The 19,884-nt window shown below is 39.6% G+C and overlaps 1 protein-coding gene across 4 annotated transcripts in view; it reads right to left on the reverse strand.

The window, feature by feature from the left end:
• Positions 1 to 19,884, reverse strand: part of CDKL4 (cyclin dependent kinase like 4) — a 52,950-nt gene that overhangs the window by 16,306 nt on the left and 16,760 nt on the right. For all 4 annotated transcript variants that reach the window (XM_073897327.1, XM_025867605.2, XM_073897326.1 and 1 more), the window contains 3 exons: positions 18,255 to 18,376; positions 6,079 to 6,151; positions 314 to 404 (listed from right to left, as the gene is read on the reverse strand). In XM_073897327.1, the coding sequence (XP_073753428.1) occupies positions 314 to 404; positions 6,079 to 6,151; positions 18,255 to 18,376 (286 nt within the window). The remainder of the gene's footprint in view (positions 1 to 313; positions 405 to 6,078; positions 6,152 to 18,254; positions 18,377 to 19,884) is intronic.

Below are 19,884 nucleotides of genomic sequence, written 5' to 3' on the forward strand. Positions count from 1 at the left end.
GCTTTGGTACTTCCCTGCAAACCATCTTGTATTATTCTTTTACTTCAGATTGTAAGTGCATGAAGAGCAGAAATGCATCTTATAACTCTTTTCCTCTACGAGGCAAAGCACATAAATATGACATCCAATAAATTGGAGTGGAGTGGAGCAGAGTTGCAGTGCACACTAAGGTACTGGCTAAAAGGTAAAAGTAAACTTTTCCTCTTTGAATAATCATAATGTCTGTCACACTTAGCATCCGTTCACTATCTAAAGTAAGAGTTTTATCATTTCATAATCATCTGAACTGGATAAGTGAAAAATTGCTACTTACTCAGAATTCGTGCAAACCCAAAGTCACAGATCTTGATTATTCCTTGCTTAGTTATTAAAATATTTTCAGGTTTTACATCTCTGTGAATACACTGTAAGACAATATTTGATTATTTCTGAGTCATCAAAATGACAAAGCATAATAAACATTAAACATTAATTTAGATGGTAAACATAGCTTATGAGGTAAAAACAAATATGCTTTTCCTTCATTTTTCTAAAAGAACTTTAATTGGCAAATTTTCACTCATAAATCTTATCACACCAAAAGAAGAAAAATCAAAATGCTGCCATATAAGCAAAGAAATTGAAATTATAATTGTTGGATAAGAAAACTTTTTTTTTTTGAGAAGGTCGTGTCATACAATTATTTCTTCCACATTTTACTGGTCTCTACTTAAACTGCAAGAGGTAAAGCCCTAGATGAGATTAGACTCAATGTATCTCTGATAAGAACTGCCGCCCAAGAATCTCAATTCTTGTTGAATAAGTATTGCAGATTTGAGAAACTGGAAAAACATTTGAATGATAACCAAAAAAAAATCTGCTTGAAAGTTGGCTTGTAATTGGAGTGACCATATTATTTATTGCCCTAATTGGGATGTATGAAAGGAGTGCTATTAGTAATTAAGCCAGGAAAACAGGACCAAACCACAACTGTCCTGGGTAAGCTGGGAGGTACGGTCACCTACTTCTCAAGAGACGCTGAGCCTTCAGCATCAGGGGACGAGGACCACTGCCACTCTTCCTCATCAGTGAGCTAACCTGGGAGGATTAGCAGCTCTCCTGGGATATGACCACACAGCGCTGTCTGCCGGGGTCCGTCCTGGGAGAGCAGTACACACCTCCGTGAGGCATTCTCCCCTCACAGAGGCTCCTGTTGTTATTCCTCTGTAGGCAGAGACCTTACAACTTGCTGCATCACTGTAAAGACCCTGAATGGAGCACATACTTCTTGCTGGACATGCGAGGGCCACACGGGTAAGGAGGCAGGCAGGCTGCATGAGCCTCACTCCTTGTTCTTCCAGAAATGACTGCTCCATGGTGTGGAAACCCTCCAAGAACACAGCTCAGGCCCTATTCTTCAGCACTTTATCTTTCCAGTCCTTCCTCCCAGACAAGCAAACAGATAAAACTGATGTTCTTCTTCTGCAGCTCAGCCCTCCTCTAGAGCTCTGTCCTTCTCAAGTCCTTGCACGTGAATTATTTCATTCCTGCCACAGTCTTGTGACTGCAGGTGGCCACTGACAGGGTCTCTGGATTGACTGTCACAGTAATCCACTCCTTTTGCCTCCTTCCTCTGCTGTGCTGTCAGTCCCTGTATATATTCCTGCCACACTGACAATTCTGAAGTAATTTTTCTTTGCTTCTATGGTAGCTATCTGGGAAGAGAAAAGGCTGAGTCCTAAATTCATTTTAGGTCACAAAAATGGCAGTGGTAACAGAAGCTTGTTCCTAGTTAGTCTCAATTATTATCAACTGTCTCATAATTTGTATGACCAACAAAAGAAACTTCTAGGTCTCTTTAGAATCCTAAGGCCTTTGATACTAATTTTTAAAAAAAATACATTGCTATAATATAAACCAACATAGTTTTGAGGTCCTACCTTTTAAGCAACACATTTATGAAACTTGGATGAACACTCTGAGTCCTAGTCACAATAGTTGGTGATTTACTAGGAATAGGTTATATTCCTCAAAAGAGTCTGCATCAAATTCTAAAATTTCTGGACTACGTGTGGCCTTATCAAGCAAATGGACTTACACTGACACTTGTCTTTTGGTCTACTTAAATATGATTTTTGGACCTAATGCAAATCCATGCAAAATTTTTAGCAATTTAGTTTCCAACCAAAAAAAAAATACCAACAAATGAAGTACTGATGTGTCCCAAAGAAACAGAAAAATTACTGGTGTAGGTGCAGGTAAGAGAAGCTACTAATGAAGAGGCAGAGGATATTGAAGAAAGCAAAAGAGAGTAAAAATGCCTGGAACAGTAGGAAGTCAAGCACGGAGAACAGAAGCTGCTTAATCATACAACATTCGCTTTCTCTGCCACAAAGCCACACTCCGTGCACTCTCGGCAGTGCCTCGTGCAGTCAGCTTGCTTTCCACCAAACACCAAGAAACCTGCAAGTCAGTGTGACACAAGCAGGGTTTTGTTTTTGTTTTTTTTAAATAACTTAGGTTGCATACACAGCGTTTAGAAAATGTTGTTCAAGTTGGGTTATTGTGGTTAATGTGTAATCTCATTTTTACTGACTCACAAGTCAACAAGAGGTACCGTGATCCTCAACTTTAAGAAACTCCAGAACTTTCACAAATTGCTTCTTGTAATATCTGATCAAATAATAGTTTTCTTATTTTTTTAAAAAGATTTTACTTTTAAAGTAATCTCTACACTTAGTGGGGGGCTCGAACTCATGACCCCAAGATCAGGAGTTGCACGCTCCACCAACTGAGCCAGCAAGGCGCCCCTAAATAATCGTTCTCTATTATCTGAGAAGGTTGTCCTCTTTGAGGTTTAGAGATGATTACTAATACAGCAGTGAGGAAAAGGACCCCCTTCTTCACAACCAGAACATTAGTATAAACGAGATGATGATGGATTGTTGCAGCCTGATACACATATCTTGGAAGTCACTGCAGTTTTGTCATTTTGCGATGGAGTTCTTTTTGTCTAATATATGAGGTATATAAAAATCCACGAGTTCATTATGATACTAAATGGGTCACTTTAGTTAACTCATTCTAGCAATATTAGAGGATAAGAAAGAACAAAATGAATAGGTACTTTCTTAAATCCAGTGCTTTTCAAAATTTAATGTGCACATGAATCTCCTGGAGACCTTGTTAAATGCAGATTCTGATTCAGATCTAAGGTGGGCCTGAGATTCTGCATTTCTAATGAGCTCCAAGGTGATCTCTATTAATAAGGCCTTAATCCCTTATAACTTTAACCTTCCTTGTCTTGGTTAGGATCACCACTCTGGAGATAATAAGGTAGTCATGGTCTCCATAGGTTGAAAGCTGTGAATTTTCAGCAACACCATTGGGTCAGATTGCCTTTTCTATTCTTTGAGAGTATCATGAGGGTTCCTTTAAAAATAAGGAGAGGATAAAGGTTTTGGATGTTGTACTGTAACAGCTTACATATGACCTACATTTTTTCCTTTGCGTGCATTTTAGTAATAGATAAAAAAATACACAAAGACTTACCATAGCATAAGAAAATGAGATAACAAGAATTCAGAAGTAATTCCCATGTTGGAGGAGGGAAGTTTGAAAAATTATCCATTTTTAATAGAGGTCATGGATTATCAATTGGAGATTTTTAAAACTTAAGATACAGAACGTGTTGTTCTGAGCAGAGAAATGATGGCAGTTACATTGAGCTATAATAATGTTTGGGTCTGCTGGGAACAGTAAGTCACAATCAGTAGGTAAGTTGATTGACTGATTCATTCATTCATTCATGAAGTTATTCAATAAATACTTATTGAGCGAGCACCTTTTATATAAAAAGATCTATGCTAGGTGTTGAAGAGATAGAAAGATAAATCAGCCCAGACGTTGCATTCAAGTTTATAACCTAGGACACAGGAAAGTGTCTGACTCTATAAAGGACAAACACTTATGGTAAACAGAATTTTCAAAAAATCATTTTAATTACCCATAAAACTCCTACAAGAACCTTAGGTAAACTTTAAAACCTCTGATAGCATGGTAGAAAATAACAGAGACATGGTTTTATTTATTTACTTTTTAGTTTTTTAGTTTTTTTAAAGATTTTATTTATTTATTTGACAGAGAAAGAGAGAGTGAGCACAAGCAGGGGGAGCAGCAGAGGGAGAGGGAGAAGCAGGCTCTCTGCTGAGCAGGGAGCCCGATGTGGGACTTGATCCCAGGTCCCCGGGATCACGACCTGAGCCGAAGGCAGACACTTAACCGATGAGCCACCCAGGTGCCCTGAGATGTGGTTTTAATTCAGCATCATCTTTAGGAAGTATTTGAAAGCATTTGCATCATGAAAACCGGCTTATGTTTCTTGTGAACAATATTTCTCTATACTTTATTTTTTATTTTTATTTTTTTTAAGTAGGCTCCATACCCAGCATGGAGCCCAATGCGGGGCCTGAACTAACAACCCTGAGATCAAGACCTGAGCTGAGATCAAGAGTCTGATGCTTAACTGACTGAGCCACCCAGGTGCCCCAACTCAATACTTTATTAATAGAAAATACAAGCTTTTGATTGATCCTAACAAATTCTTCATTGACTTTCTTAAAACTAAAGGAAGTTTCCTCTAAGTATTGAAATTTATTTCCATGATTTTGCATTCTTTTCCAGCAATTCTAGACTATGATAGACATCATGCTGGCATCAAAATTTATCATATGGTAGTCTGTATCCTTGCCTAGGCACTGCCTCTGTCTAGGCACCAACTCAAAAGGTCTAGAGTTATTTTTTAAAAACTGTCATTATAGCAAAAGTTCCCAGAGGCCAAAATAAGGAAGCTCCCAGTGGCCCAAGATGGGGTAATTTGAACATCAGAGAGAACTATCATTGCAAAGGATTGAAACACATCAAATATATAAGATCCATAAGTTTGTAATGATGCCTACATTCCCCTAAAACCTTCATTGTTCATTCTTGGAGGTTGCTAAGATACCAACTTATCACTCTGAGTATTGACAAACAAGGGAAATAATCACATCTTTATCTTACTGTATTTTACAGTAACCAGAGCCTGTGAGGGTAGGTTCTTCTCTATAGAATTCAAATTAATAAATGCAGAAGAAATAATAGAATTTAAAAATCACCATCTTTTAACCCTAATGAAATACTAGATCTAGGCAATCATCATCAATGAAGGCTAAAGCCATCAAGTAAAAAGGTTGACCAGGAAACTCATAGTGGAGAGGATCAAACTAAGCTCCCAAACCCACTTATCTATTTCAAGATGATCAAAAGTGGGACAAGCTGACATAAGCCTCATGATGTTGACACAAGAAGACATGTACAGCATTACATATGAAATATTCTTGCCTGGAAAACTGAACCTGAAATGATCAAGTTTCTAGACACAAATACCAATTTACCGGAAATACAGGTGAAAGAACAAGTTAAATGACACACAGGAAGCAATCAGCCGCAATGTTTCTAGAACACGGTAGTATTCAAAGTGTGATTCTTGGACCAGCAGCTTCAGTATTAACCAGGCAAATGTTAGAAATGCAAATTCTTGGTGCCCTACCCTGGACCTATGGAATCAGAAACTTTGGGGGTGGGCCCAGAAAACTGTATCGTAATAAGCCCTCCAGGGGGGTTGATGCATGCTCAAGTTTGAGAACTATGGGTCTAAAAAACTAATGCTAAAATTTTTTTTTAAAGGGATAGTGGAAGGGGGCCTCTTAAAGAATAAAAGACTCAAAAAACATAAAAACAAAACCAAATCAAGTGCCATGGGGAGTTACACCACTGCTATCCAGCAAACTTATTTAACCCAGTTTAAAAATGATCACAGGAATCACCAGTAGGATGGCAAAAAGAACACTGAGTTTATACAAGCTTTTAATTCATAAGGAATTAATAATTTGGAATGGAATTCAAATGGAAATTTGGAAAAAAAAAAAAGCCATGGATTACATTTCCCATATTCTGTGACTTTCTTCCTTTCCTTCCATCTTTAGCTCTTTAAGGCGATCCCTGAGCTATTTAGAAGAAAAGAAGAAATTAACAAATATGTTGGAAAATGTTACTTACGTTATGTTTATGACAGAAATTAAGAGCTTGAAGTGTTTGCCATAATACACTTTTGATCACTCCATCAGCAACTCTGGGGGAAAGAAAATTAAAAAGGAAGTGAAAACTCCTAAGATGGGGAAGTCAGGAGAGGGAGCTGGGAACAGAAAGGGAGTGGGTAGGGCTTGCCGTGGCCAACAAACATGGTGCAAAAGGTGTGCTGGAGATAGCTTTTTGAACGTGTTCATGAAAATTGCTTTACTATGTAGTTTTCATTATAGATAATTTTCTTTTGTCATTTGAAAATTTTAGATCTGTAGCAACGGTATATGCTTGTCACAACAATCCAAACAGTATCGCAAAGTAAAGGAATAGAAAGTGTTGACTCAAAACTTGCTACCCCAAACTAATTGCTGTAGTGCACAGTGGTTTCTCTTCCAGCACCTTTGTTTCTTTCCCTCTCTCTGCATTCACTTTTTTTTCCTCTGCATTTACTTTTTAACTTTAGTTTTTTGTTTTTTGTTTTTTGTTTTTTTAGAGAGGGGGAGAGAGAGGAGGATTGGGGGAGGGGTAGAGGGAGAGGGAGAGGGAGATTCTTAAGCAACTCCATGTCCAGCGCAGAGCCCAATGTGGGGCTCAATCTCATGACCCTGAGATCATGATCTGAGCCGAAATCAAGAGTCAGACGCTTAACAGACTGAGCCACACAGGTGCCCCTTTAATTTTAAATAAATGCATTCATATGGCTCAAAATTTAAAAAATATAAAAGTATATCCATGAAGAACTCTTTCTCATACCTGGCTAGTCACACATTTCATTCTCTGCAACTACTCCCTCCTCTTTCAGGAAGCTTGTATGCATAGAGGTACAAATACTAATGCGTTCACATCTATTTCGTGGTCTCATTATATGGATGTGTCATAATTTACTTAGTTAGTTCCCATTGGTGAGCAATTAGGTTGACTCGATTTTATTCCTAGAAAAAACATTTCAATGAATATCTGTAATCATCCATCTTACTGCAATTAATTTTTTAAGGCAAGTTCTAGAAGTGGGACTTCTAGGACCAATGGTAGGCACATGTTACATTTTGATCCTGCAGACATGACCTTCAGATAGACCTAAAACCTGGTTTTGCAGGAAGAAAGGCATACTTGAAGACTGACTTCCAGCAGTTACGGTGGTAAACACACTCGAGTACATGCTGTAATTGTGTAACAGTTTCTTACACCTGGTAAGCAGGCAGGTGAGCAGCCAGGGGAGGCCAGGGAGAACACAGGTCCCATGAGAATGAGAGGCTGGATGCTTCTTGTCCCTGTAGGATCCTGGAAATACTGGAAGGTATTTTCCATTGCAGAATTGGGGATCTGGGCAACTCACATTTTGTCTGGGAGCAGTCTACTTTGTGTAACCATCTCTATAAATTATAGCAATTACATTCCCTTTAACTTTCTGTTGATGTCTTTCCATGGCTCACATCACTGTCCCATGCATATTGCCCACCGAACATCTGTGCATTCAAGTCCCTATCTCCTCATTGTCTTGCCAACACCCAGTTTTGCCAATGTTATGTTTGCCAAAACGTGGTTAAACTAAAAAGATAGCTCATTTTGGTTTTCATTGGCATTTCGTTAACTATTAGTGACTTTTGTTTTCACATGATTATTGGACATTACGTGTCTTCTTTTGAGTATTTCCTGTTCATGGCCTTTGTGTCTTTTTTGACTGGCCTGTTTACCTTTTTTAAAATTGATTCACAGGCGCCTGGGTGGCTCAATTGGTTAAGTGACTGCCTTCAGCTTCGGTCATGGGATTGAGCCCGCATTGGGCTCCCTGTTCCTTGGGAAGCCTGCTTCTCCCTCTCCCACTTCCCCTGCTTGTGTTCCCTCTGTCTCTCTCTCTGTCAAATAAATAAATAAAATCTTCTTAAAAAAATAAAACAAAATTGATTCATGAAGACTCAATATATACTGGAGTGTGCATATGTGCTGCAAATATTTTTATCCGTGTGTTGTTTGTTTCTCAACCCTTTTCGTGGGGATGGGGTGGCTGTTTGCATAGTTTCAAAAATCTGAGACACAAGATGTCTTTTCCTGTCTACTTGTAAGACTTTTTTAATTAAAAAATTTAAAATGATCGAATATTCCAAACATACCCATTACTTGGCCTTAATGTTTTATCATACTTGGAAATTTAAATCATATGTTTAGATCACTTTTAAAAACTAAACTCATCCTGCAGATGTTGTGGACCTTACAGAGGGATGGGACAGCCTCTGTATGACTCAGGCATCGAACCAGCTACAAGACCTCACCATGCAAAGCTGCGGTACGTGCCGAGAAAGAGCAACAAATGCATGGAGGTATTTTTCTCAGGGCAGTTTTCTAACTTCAGGTCACAATTATGACGGCACATTCTTGATATCCATGGTCTGGTGGCAGCCCTTTGACTCCAACTCTTCTAATAAGTATTATTAATATTGTGAAAGCCCCTAATTCTCAATGTTAAATCCCATTCTGCTGTAAGTGTCTAGAGCCATCTCTATTTCCTGCACTGAATTCTTTTTTTTTTTTAAGTTGTTTTTCTTTTATTTCTTTGACAGAGAGAGACAGCAAGAGAGGGAACACAAGCAGGGGGAGTGGGAGAGGGAGAAGCAGGCTTCCCGCTGAGCAGGGAGCCCGACGCAGGGCTTGATCCAAGGACCCTGGGATCATGACCTGAGCTGAAGGCAGACTCTTAACTGACTGAGCCACGCAGTTGCCCCCTACCCTGAATTCTGATATAACCTGATCTTTCTCCCCTCTTTGCCTAGAGCCATGCCAGACACAACACTGCTTAAAGGTTTTTATAAGAGACAGGAAGAATAGTACAGCCATTTTGAGCCCTATGAGGCAGGGTTCAAATCCCATCTGTACCACTTCCAAGTTTTAGAAGCCCAGGCAAGTTATCTGTGCCTGCAGTTTTCCTCATGTGTAAAAATAGAACAATGTTACATAAGTTTATTAGGAAGACTATCTCCTAAGAGTCTGGGCTTTCATATCTCCATAGGTTTAGGATGAGGGTCTGAGATCAGGTGAGGCCAGTGGATGGGCCGGAGACCCTGCAGAAAGAAGAGCCCCAAGAGAACAGCAAGAGGCCCTGAGGTGAGAACAGGGAGGGTAGGAGAAACAATTAGGAGGCCAGTGTGGTCAAAGATGAGTGAAGAAGTTGGTGAGGCTGTCAGGGGCCAAATTGCCAAGGGCCTTAGAGATCTGGGTAATTAGTTTGGATTTTACTCTAAGCCTAAAGGAAAGTCATTGAAAGGACTTAAGAAGGCCAGTGGTGTAATATGGAGGGTGGATTTCTGTGGGCAGAGTGGAGACAGGGAGGTTGATGAGGGGGCAGATTTAATAATGCAGGTGAGATCTGGTGATGTTGGTCAGAGAGGTGGCGGTGGAGGGAAGGGAAATGGACATCAGGCCTTGCAAGGGCCTGCAAGAGGAACACGTAGACACGGAATGCTGGGCCCCTGCAGGGACGGGGAATCAAGTCCTGGAATCGGGAAACAAGATAGGGGCGAGGGTTCAGAGACTGGTGGAACTGAGGTTTCTAGCGCTGATAACATGGATCCAGGCACGAACGAATGCTGTAGCAAAGTCCTTAGCTCTTGCTGTGGAAGAGGAACGTTTGTTTCGTGGCATCTCATGGGAATGGGTCATGGCTCTGCTCGAAACAGAACAGCTCTGACTCCGAGAAGGCAGGTTCCATCATAGGCAACACAGCATATGTACAAAATACCAGCGGCAAACACATACCACCGATCTTACAAAAAGAAGATAGTTATCGGAGAGAAGACAGATTCGCACAGGGCTCATTCCAGAAAGAGAGGATTGCAACAGGATTCAGCCACAGGCACCATGTTTCAAAGGGCTTTGAGGTGAAATAAAACCTTCAGAAGTCAGCTAACACTCGGTGTTTAAATATTATAGGCCGGGTAAGGGCAGAGACAAATACTGCAAGGCATAGTGAAGGCCTGAGAGCAAAAACTAGACATCCTAGCTCAAGACTGAAGAAGGGTGTCACAAGGGGGGAATGCCGACTCAATTGCTGGGGGACTGGCTCTCTCCGTCACTCAAAGGGGTCCTGCTGTGGACATCAGGACTCAACAGCTTTGCTTTAATTCCTTATATAACTTCACAGGGGGAAAACCTGAGTTCACTGTCAGTACCTGAGACTAAATGAGTCCTCAGTCAACGTTTGCTATCCAAGACTACAAGCCCATCTTGACTCCGGTCTGCCATCCCCTTCACACCGCCACTTCGGTTAACCTCCTCCCGTATTCCCATAGATACTTCACCCTGGCCCCAATGGTTTCCACCATTCTCTGAGCATGCCCGGCTTGTTTGTGCTTCCAGATCTTTGTGTTTATTGTTCATTCTCCTCCCCTCCCTGTGCTTTCCTTCCATTCAGGGACTTTGTCTTATTCACTACTGTGGCTCTGGGGCCTCGATGGTACCTGGTATCTAGTAGGTACTTAACTAAGCTTGTTTCTCTGGCACTCTCAGAAATTTTATAAACTAGCACCCTGTCATAAGTCCCTTTCTGCTTAAACCAGCTGGAGTGAATTCTGTTGTTGAACCCTGACCAGTTCAGAATACGCTACCAGAAGTGGATGTGGGCCACAGACCAAGGCCTTGGGAATTTGGGGATTGGCTATCTGATTTAATCGGGTCTAAAGGCAGGAGAACCTGATTACCATTAGTGACTGGACTAGCTGGTAGATGGGTACCGAGATGCAACAGTTGTTAAATCATCACCTGTGGTCATCTGGAATAAAATGCCTATTCAAGGCAAGCCTTTGCCTGAGTGTGACAGAATAATACGGGAAACATAAATAATACAAAAAAAGTGGGGCGGGTTGGCTCTAACTTCATGACAAATTTTTATAAAGGACAGGGATAAGGCTTTAATATCTTCATTCAAGGGAATTAGGAAACCAGAAATTTCAGTGCTTGCACTAAAAGAACCTGTTATTACTTGTATCTTTAGGACTCACTTCATGGATCTATAGGAATAACATGAAATGACTGAAGAATCAAACACGGAGAATAATCCTGCAGGATGCTAAGTGACAACATAGATTTAACTTACGTGAAGTTAATTTCTCAGTTATAATTAACTGAGAAAGAGCTACCTATACTTCAAGAATTGAAATGTGGCACTCAGGAGTATTCATATAATTAAGAGCACCCTAACTTCCTACCAAACATCCCATGTCAGGCAAACTAGCCCCCAAACTCATATGATGAGGCTGGTTTTGCCTTGACGAGAACCCTCTAATGTTCTCACTTGAGGTAGCTGTGTTGCATGGGGATGCCAATTCTTCTCAGACCTTGAGAGGTGCCCAAACCTTAACTAAAGTCAGAGTTCAGCATATCCCACAGGGCCTGTTACAAAGTCAAACAGAGGAAAAGGTTTACACAGCAAAAGAACTATAAGATCTTGCTAATTTACAATGGGGAATGCCTGTGAGCATGGATTTCACTGATGTAGGACCAGAGGGGAAGAATCAGAATTTTCAACTGGGCCGATTATAACAATACGGGCACACTTAGTAGAGATTCCAGTTTCACCAGATGACCTGGAGCAGCTAGGAATGCTGATTGCTAAACTGGTTGATTAAAACCTGGCTAAAGGATTGCCTATGGCAATTGAAGTTGAACGCCAGAAATTCATTAGTAAAATGAGGAGGAGGAGATCCAAAGATCTGAGGCGATAGGAGTGTTGGAGAGGATTTTTCATACGCAACACACTCATCTACCTCCCAACTGTGCCTCCCCAAAGTCCATAATGGCAGTGCCAAGCTGTGCTCTTCCCCAAATGCGCAGTGGGCTTCCGGTTTTCTATTTTGGTCAAGAAGCAGCAGCATGCCAGCCCTTCTACTGGGCTCTTCCTACCACAGTGTTCACTCCGTGGACCAGTCAGCTGGCTCTTTCTGCATCTGCTAGAGTATCTGTCTCAATTATCCAACTAGGAAATGGGGAAATAATCTCAAGGATGGATCTGTGGACCTACCAGGACTACCAGGAGATGGATTTGAGTCAAGATTGCATTCACCACCAGACTTACTGCTTCCTGCTCCCCATCCCCTCCAAACTGACTGCAGGGGCTTTCAAGGTCATTGGTGACTGGTTTTCCCTCAGAGACTTGTCTATTAATTCCTGAAAGATAGGGTATTTCTCTTTTCCCAGTGCCCGACTGTCCTGGTAAATGGCTACAGACTACTTTGGGGGCAGGTTAAGAGGAAGAATTAAGAACAGATGTGTGATGTTTTTGTAGGGCATTCCTCAAGAAAAGCCATCTTCCCTTTAGTCACAGGCCCTGGTTCTGTGAACTGGCTATTGTGGTGACTCAAGTCAAGCCTCTACACCAATTTTTATTGAAAAATAGAACCTTAGTGATCGTCCCATCTATTTTGGTTCGAGAGAACCTATGGTCAATTAATTTTGATCATCACTACGGCTCTGTTGCCTGTTACAATTCTGGAAATGAAGAACTACCACTTGGCCTCTCGTCCAGGGATCCAATGATCCCCACTGAAATCAGGAAGCCATTTCAAAGAAAGGATCTCCCCACTCCATTATCTGGGACATGATGCTTGTGCAACACTCACCAATGTATTTCTTGTTACTCATGATTCACGGCCATCTTTCCAACAAACCACACCCTGTCTTATGGGAAATTTTCTATGAACAGTTAATTGAGAAATTCAAATCTTTTATATGTCAATTATACCTCAATAAAGCTAAAGTTAAAAAAAAAAAAGAAATTGAAGCCTGACTCATGGATGTGCATAATGTGTTCCTATCAGCCAGAAGGGGAGTGGACAGCTGTCGTTTTGTAAACCTGCTCATAGTTTTCTAACACTATAACCACTTATAACCATCCCTTTGTATTTCAGATTCCTCATTAGATCCTAAGCTTCTTGAAGGCAGGATTATTCCATTACACATCGTGCAACGGGAAGGAAAATCCTTCCTCTGGCAGGGAGGCAATTTCTATCCCAACAGCAATTAACTTACCCATTGTATTTAGTGTAGAACACAGAAGGGTCTTAGAGAAAGGGGAATAGATTGTTTTAAGTTTAATCAGGTGATGCCAATTTCGGCTGCCTCACATACGTGTAGTTTCTTTACTTGAGCAAATCCAACACAGTCTCAGTACTTAGTATTGATGCAGCTATTGATCTAACAAGTGTTTTCTCTATCCAAAAAGTAGAGGACATCAAAGGCTTCATTTGGCAGAGGAAGCAGTACACTTTCACCATCTTAGTGTGAAGTCAGCTCTTCTTAATGATATAAGTTAGTACTCGGGTCTCTTGATCATCAGCTCACCATCCCACAGCTCATCCCACATGTCCCCTCTGTTGATTGCCTCATATCCACACACCAGTTAATTCCCCAAACTGTGAATTTACCCTAATAAACAATGGCTCAAATAGGGTTGGTATGTATGCGGTCTGGTTGTTTACCTCTGTTTGCTATTCGCTGGTTTTACATTCTCTTGGCTGTTATTTAAGTAGGTTTTAGGAAGGGAGTGAAGGTAGATGGATGCTTTAAATTAATCACTGTTATGTGGAAGTACCCAGCATTTCATAAAAAGACTGGCGTGTTTTGCACTGTTCCTAGTTGCATTCCCCTATGTAGATCCAAGTCTCAGGGTGGACCCAAAGCACGTGTATACACTGGCATTGCTACATACACTTATAAGACTTAAAAGAGTGGAAAGTAGGTAGTTCAGTGATCCCTGTGGGGATGCCTGGCTAGCTCAGTTGGAAGAGTGTGAGACTCGATCTCAGGGTCATGAGTTTGAGCCCCATATTGGGTATAGGGATTACTTAAAAAAAAAAAAAAAACGAGAAACTTAGAGATATCCTTGTGGTTGCTAAATACATACTGAATGAGAGGTTGCCTGTATATGCTTTGCTCCTTCTTTCTGCACATTCCTCCAAGACTGTCCATCTGGCCAACGCTTCCCTTTGTAAAGTCTCAGCCTAAACCCTTCCTTCTCTGCAGATACTTCCCTGATTCTCCGGGACTGGCAGATCTTGCAGTTGTACCAACATTAACCCAATCAGCATTGCCATTTGTAACTGCTACTCTGAATGTCTCTTCATTCGATTTTAAGCTTCTTGAAGGCAGGATTGTGCCACTATATCTTTGTACCCTCTGCACCAGCAGAAGTACTCAATAAAATACTCCTGAAGTGAATGAAAGAATGCTGTACACTGAGGAAGTTATTAAGATGAATTAGATATGAATTCTGCACTCAAAATACAACCCAGTAAGAGAGAGAATGCACATAAAAACACATAAGGCAGAAGTACCAAGTACCATAACAAGGATAAAAATCAAACTCTGTGGGGGAGGGAGGTGGGAGGATGGGTTAGCCTGGTGATGGGTATTAAAGAGGGCACGTTCTGCATGGAGCACTGGGTATTATGCACAAACAATGAATCATGGAACACTACATTAAAAACTAATGATGTAATGTATGGTGATTAACATAACAAAAATTTAAAAAAATCAAACTCTGTGGCTATGCAAAGGAGGGAAGCAATTCCACCCAGGTGGAGGAATCTCTGAGATGTTGAGAATATCTAGGATTTCCCATTTTATTTATTTTTAAAAGATTTTATTTTTTTAAAGAATTTATTTGTTTATTGACAGAGACACAGCGAGAGAGGGAACACAAGCAGGGGGAATGGGAGAGGGAGGAGCAGGCTTCCCGCAGAGCAGGGAGCCCAACGAGGGGCTCGATCCCAGAACCCCGGGATCATGACCTGAGCCGAAAGCAGATGCTTAACGACTGAGCCACCCAGGTGCCCCTAAAGATTTTTAAGTAATCTCTACACCCAACATGGGGCTCAAACTTACAACCCCCAGATCAAGAGTCACACGCTCTTCCACCTAAGCCAGCCAGGTACCCCTAGGATTTCCCATTGTCAAGATGCTGATAGAGATAGGGAAAATGGAATAAGTTAGAATATTCCAGGTTAAAGGAAGACTATCAGCTAAGTTCCACAAGCAGGAAGGCTTATGGTACATAGAGAGAAGAGAAAGATGGTTAGTTCAACTAAACAGGTATGTGTATTGTATGTATTGTATGTTTTATTTTCAGGGCCTTGAATAATACATGAAGTTTACATTTCTAACTTTATGAAAATGTACATTAATTTATAAATTAACTTACAGGATGGCTGAACAATCTGTCCTCTAAGCCAATACAAATCTTATTTAACTCATAATAAAGTTGAACTATGAATTAATTTATCATGTAAACTGGTTTTTAAATTTTTATTGTAAAAGTAAAATATGTGCATTTGCTGGGATATTGGGACAAATTCAAAATAAATTTCAATTACACTGAACATTCTACTTTCTAACTTCATTTTTTTCACATACCATTTCATGAACATGTCCCCAGGGCATGAATTATTCTACAGCTTCCTTTTTAATGGGTTGGATACATAGTGTTCCATCATATGCATATAGCAAAGTGCATTGAGTCAAATCTTTACTATTGGAAAATTAGGTCAGTCCCAATTTTTTGTTGTTGTAAATGATGTGTTGAACACTTATGTATAACTTTTTGCACCTATTATAAATTTCTCTAAATGGAATGTCTTGGTCAAAGGATTAAAACCACTTAAAGAATTTTCATACATACTGCTAAATTTCCATTCTAATTATATACTCTCTCCAGCTATGAATGAGGGTGCCTGATTCCCGACTTTAACAATGCTAGGCATTTTGGTTTTTTAAAATTCTTTGCCAATTTGATCGGCAAGAAATGATACCTTAAATTTTTTAATTTTTCTGATTGATAGGGAGGATAAACATATTCTCCGAGGTGTATTTGTCATTTCCTCCCTCTTTTTCATGATTTGCTTTTACATGTAGGAATTGCATGTAAGTTATATAAAGTTAGGCAACTTTTTTGTATGTTCTGTTTACTGCTATATCCTTAGCACCTAGCTGGAACAACAGTAGGATTCTACTCAAGTATTTTTGAATGAATATATTTTCTTTCTTTCTTTTTTTTAAAGATTTTATTTATTTATTTGAGAGAGAGAGAATGAGAGATAGAGAGCACGAGAGGGAAGAGGGTCAGAGGGAGAAGCAGACTCTCTGCTGAGCAGGGAGCCCAATGTGGGACTCGATCCCGGGACTCCAGGATCATGACCTGAGCCGAAGGCAGTCGCTTAACCAACTGAGCCACCCAGGTGCCCTCTTTCTTTTTTTTTTAAAAGACTGTATTTATTTATTTGACAGAGAGAGACACAGCGAGAGAGGGAACACAAGCAGAGGGAGAGGGAGAAGCAGGCTTCCCACTGAGCAGGGAGCCCGATGTGGGGCTCGATCCCAGGACCCTGGGATCATGACCCGAGCCGAAGGCAGACACTTAACGACTGAGCCACCCAGGCGCCCCAAATGAATATATTTTCTAACTGGGTGTTAATCTTTCAAAACATTTGATTTGTAAAATCTGCAAATGAAATGATATTAATTCTTCATCTGCCAAACAAATTACCTAACTTGCCACTTCTTTTTTAGTTTTGTTTATGGTACTTTTTGTCAAAGGGAATCTCTAAAACTAATTGATTTAATATTTGGCAGTTAAAGTCCCTTTTCTTCTTTTAAAAAAATTTATTGATTTAGATAACTTGATTTTCAAGTTAAAATCCCATTGGCATTCTGATTAGATTTTTGTGCAATAAATAAATAAATTGGGGGAGAAGTATCTTTATAATAATGAATATTTCCATTCAGAAATATATGTTCATTTAAAAAAATCATTTATGTACCTCAGTTAAGTTTTGTAAGTTGTCTTTATGTAGAGTCTGAACAATTCTTTTTATCTTTAATTCTAAACTTTTTTGTTGTTGGTATTTGAATGAGATCCTCTCCACTAGATTTTCTAGAGTGCTGACTGATACAAGAGCTGTTAATTTTTGTGTGTGGAGTTCGGAGGGCTGTAGTCATTATACTGAATTCCACTGGTTATAATGACTCTTTAGGCAATTCTCTCAGATTTTGTAGAATATTATCATCCAGATAAAGATGATTTAATCTTGCTTCCAAAGTTATACATTCTATTTGTTTACATTGGCTAGAGCTCTCAGAACAATGTTACATTATAGTGGTGACAACTGACTTCCTTGTTTCTCATTTTAACAGTGGTTCCTCTAGCATGGAGGATAAAGTTAGCTGTTGATTTGAAGAGGGGTGTGTGTGTGTGTGTGTGTGCACGTGCGTGTGTTACAGAGGTATCTGAATCCTAGTTTGCTAAGGTTTTTTTTTTTAATAACCAGGAAAGGACCTTGAATTATCAACTGCCTTTGCAAATTTTATCAACCACATGTATTTTTTTTTCTCCTTTAACCTGTTAGTGAATTTTATGAATTCTAATATTGAACCATGGTTCATTCCTTGAATTCAGAGGGCATACCTCATTTTATTGTCCTTCACTTTATTGTGCTTTGCTTTACATTTCACAGACATTGTGTTTTTTACAAATTGGAAGTCTGTGGGAACCCCATGTAGAGCAAGTCTACTTGTGCCATTTTTCCGATAGCATTTGCTCACCTGAGTCTCTGTGTTTGGTAATTCTCATATTTCAAACTTTTTCATTATTATTATATTTTATGCTGATCTGCAATCAGCAATTATGACTTGCTGAAAGTTCAGGTGATAGTATTTTTAAAGCAATATGATATTTTAAAATTAAGGTATGTACAATTGTTTTTTAGACATAATGCTGTCATATACTTAATAGACTACAATATAGTGTAAACATACCTTTTATATGTACTAGGAAACCAAAAAATTCATTTGACTCACTTTATTACAATATTTGCTTTATTGCAGTGATCTGGAGCCAATCTGCAATATCTTCAACGTTTGCCTGTACATAAGTTAGCCTTGAAATGCACTGTGATTTATATTTGCAGTTGATTTGTCTTCCTAAATATTTTTACTCTAGGTTAATATTTATTTTCCTCTGAGCACATCCTAACTAAGATGGGAGAGGGGTAGCCAGCAGATGCATCTTGGCAGAAAGAGGAGTGTGTTTCAGATCTGAAATTTGCCACAGTTAATCCCACATATAATGAAACTGAATGGCCACATAGAGCCTCAGTTTCCAGATTACTTACCCTTTGGGGTTTCTTTCCAGTTCATTTAAAAGTGTGTGATCACAGTATTCAAAAACTAAATGCATTTTCCTTTTTCTCCTGAACACCTCAATGAGGTTCACAAGGTTTGGGTGTTTTAATTGCTGCAAAAGAATTGAAATACAAAGTTTGGTTATTTGTTTCTCCTGACAGTTTCTCCCCAGATCCCTCACAATTTAAACAACAGAAGGCCTTGTTTATCATTCTCTGTGCATCTCTTGTGGATAATTTTATTAAGGTTACTCACAAGAGAAACTACTTTAAGGTTGAAGAAAAAAAGAAGACAGTTTTCTTCTTCTTCTAATGTACCTGTAACAGATGGTAATTAAACTGCCTGAATCTCTCCAGAGATAGCAAATAAAGTACACAACATAAAATACTGGACACTGATACCATAAATATTTTATGGATTTTGTGAAAATTCTAAATATCCAAGTCATAAAGGAACCTGGATAAAAGACAGAGGAGATGGAATTATTGAGTAAAAGGTTATAAAAAATTATCAATCTCCATTTAGCTTGCATATTGCCATGCATTTAATATAAATGTCAGCTAGATTTATTTTTAAAAGATTTTATTTATTTATTTGACAGAGAGAGACACAGTGAGAGAGGGAACACAAGCAGGGGGAATGGGAGAGAGAGAAGCAGGCTTCCTGCGGAGCGGGGAGCCCAATGCCGGGCTCGATCCCAGGACCCCGGGATCACGACCTGAGCCAAAGGCAGATACTTAACGACTGAGCCACCCAGGCGCCCCAATGTCAGCTAGATTTAAACAGTCTGAATTTTAGTGTTGGCTCTCAGAAATACTAGATCCCAACTTTCAAATCTGATTAAACTTCCTATTGTAGGAGTCCCCACGGTGTTTTTAATTTATCATGTTTTCAGCTCTGTTCTTTGATTCAATTGTTTTCTCTTATGCTTAGATGTTTTATGTGTTAAATTCTATCTCAAGCTGAAGCATTTCACAACGCAGCCTCTGTTTAATGTTGTAAACCAGAGGAAAAATTCTAATTAAGATAACCCATCATAGAGTACTATATAATTTATCATCCCATCATGGTAAGGAGTATAAGACAAGACTGTCCCAGGAAAACAGGCAGATACGGTTACCCTGCCTATAACTAGGGTGATCATATAATTAAGCACGCAAACCAGGATGCTTCTGAAAGAGGGTGCTAACCAGACTGGACTCCTGGACAAAAGCTATAAACCATATCTGATCACTCCCACTTACATATAACTCATCTTCCCTGTTGTTTTCCCAGTATATTAGATACATCACTTGTCAAACCCTATGCCACTTACTCAGAGAGATACCTATATAGAGGAAACACAGGATTTTGTATATAGCAGGAGCTGAAGAAATATTTTGCAGGCCCAATAGCGATAGCATCCTCTACTTCAGTATCTGTAAGCATGGTTTGAGGGGGAAAAAAAAATCACCCTGCAACTATGTGCTCAACAGTTTGGGAAAAATGACTCTATTACATATTAAAAATATGTCTAAATATGTCTAAAGCACAAAATCAATTTGCCATTGCCTGAAAGAGCAGAGAGGCAGAGTGGAGGAAACAGGCCACACAGGTAAGCCAGCTTTGTGCGACCCTGAA

This window comes from Callorhinus ursinus, unplaced genomic scaffold (genome assembly GCF_003265705.2).
Source record: "Callorhinus ursinus isolate GAN/ISIS: 27379988/994484 unplaced genomic scaffold, GSC_fseal_2.0 scaffold10, whole genome shotgun sequence".
Lineage (NCBI taxonomy): Eukaryota > Metazoa > Chordata > Mammalia > Carnivora > Otariidae > Callorhinus > Callorhinus ursinus.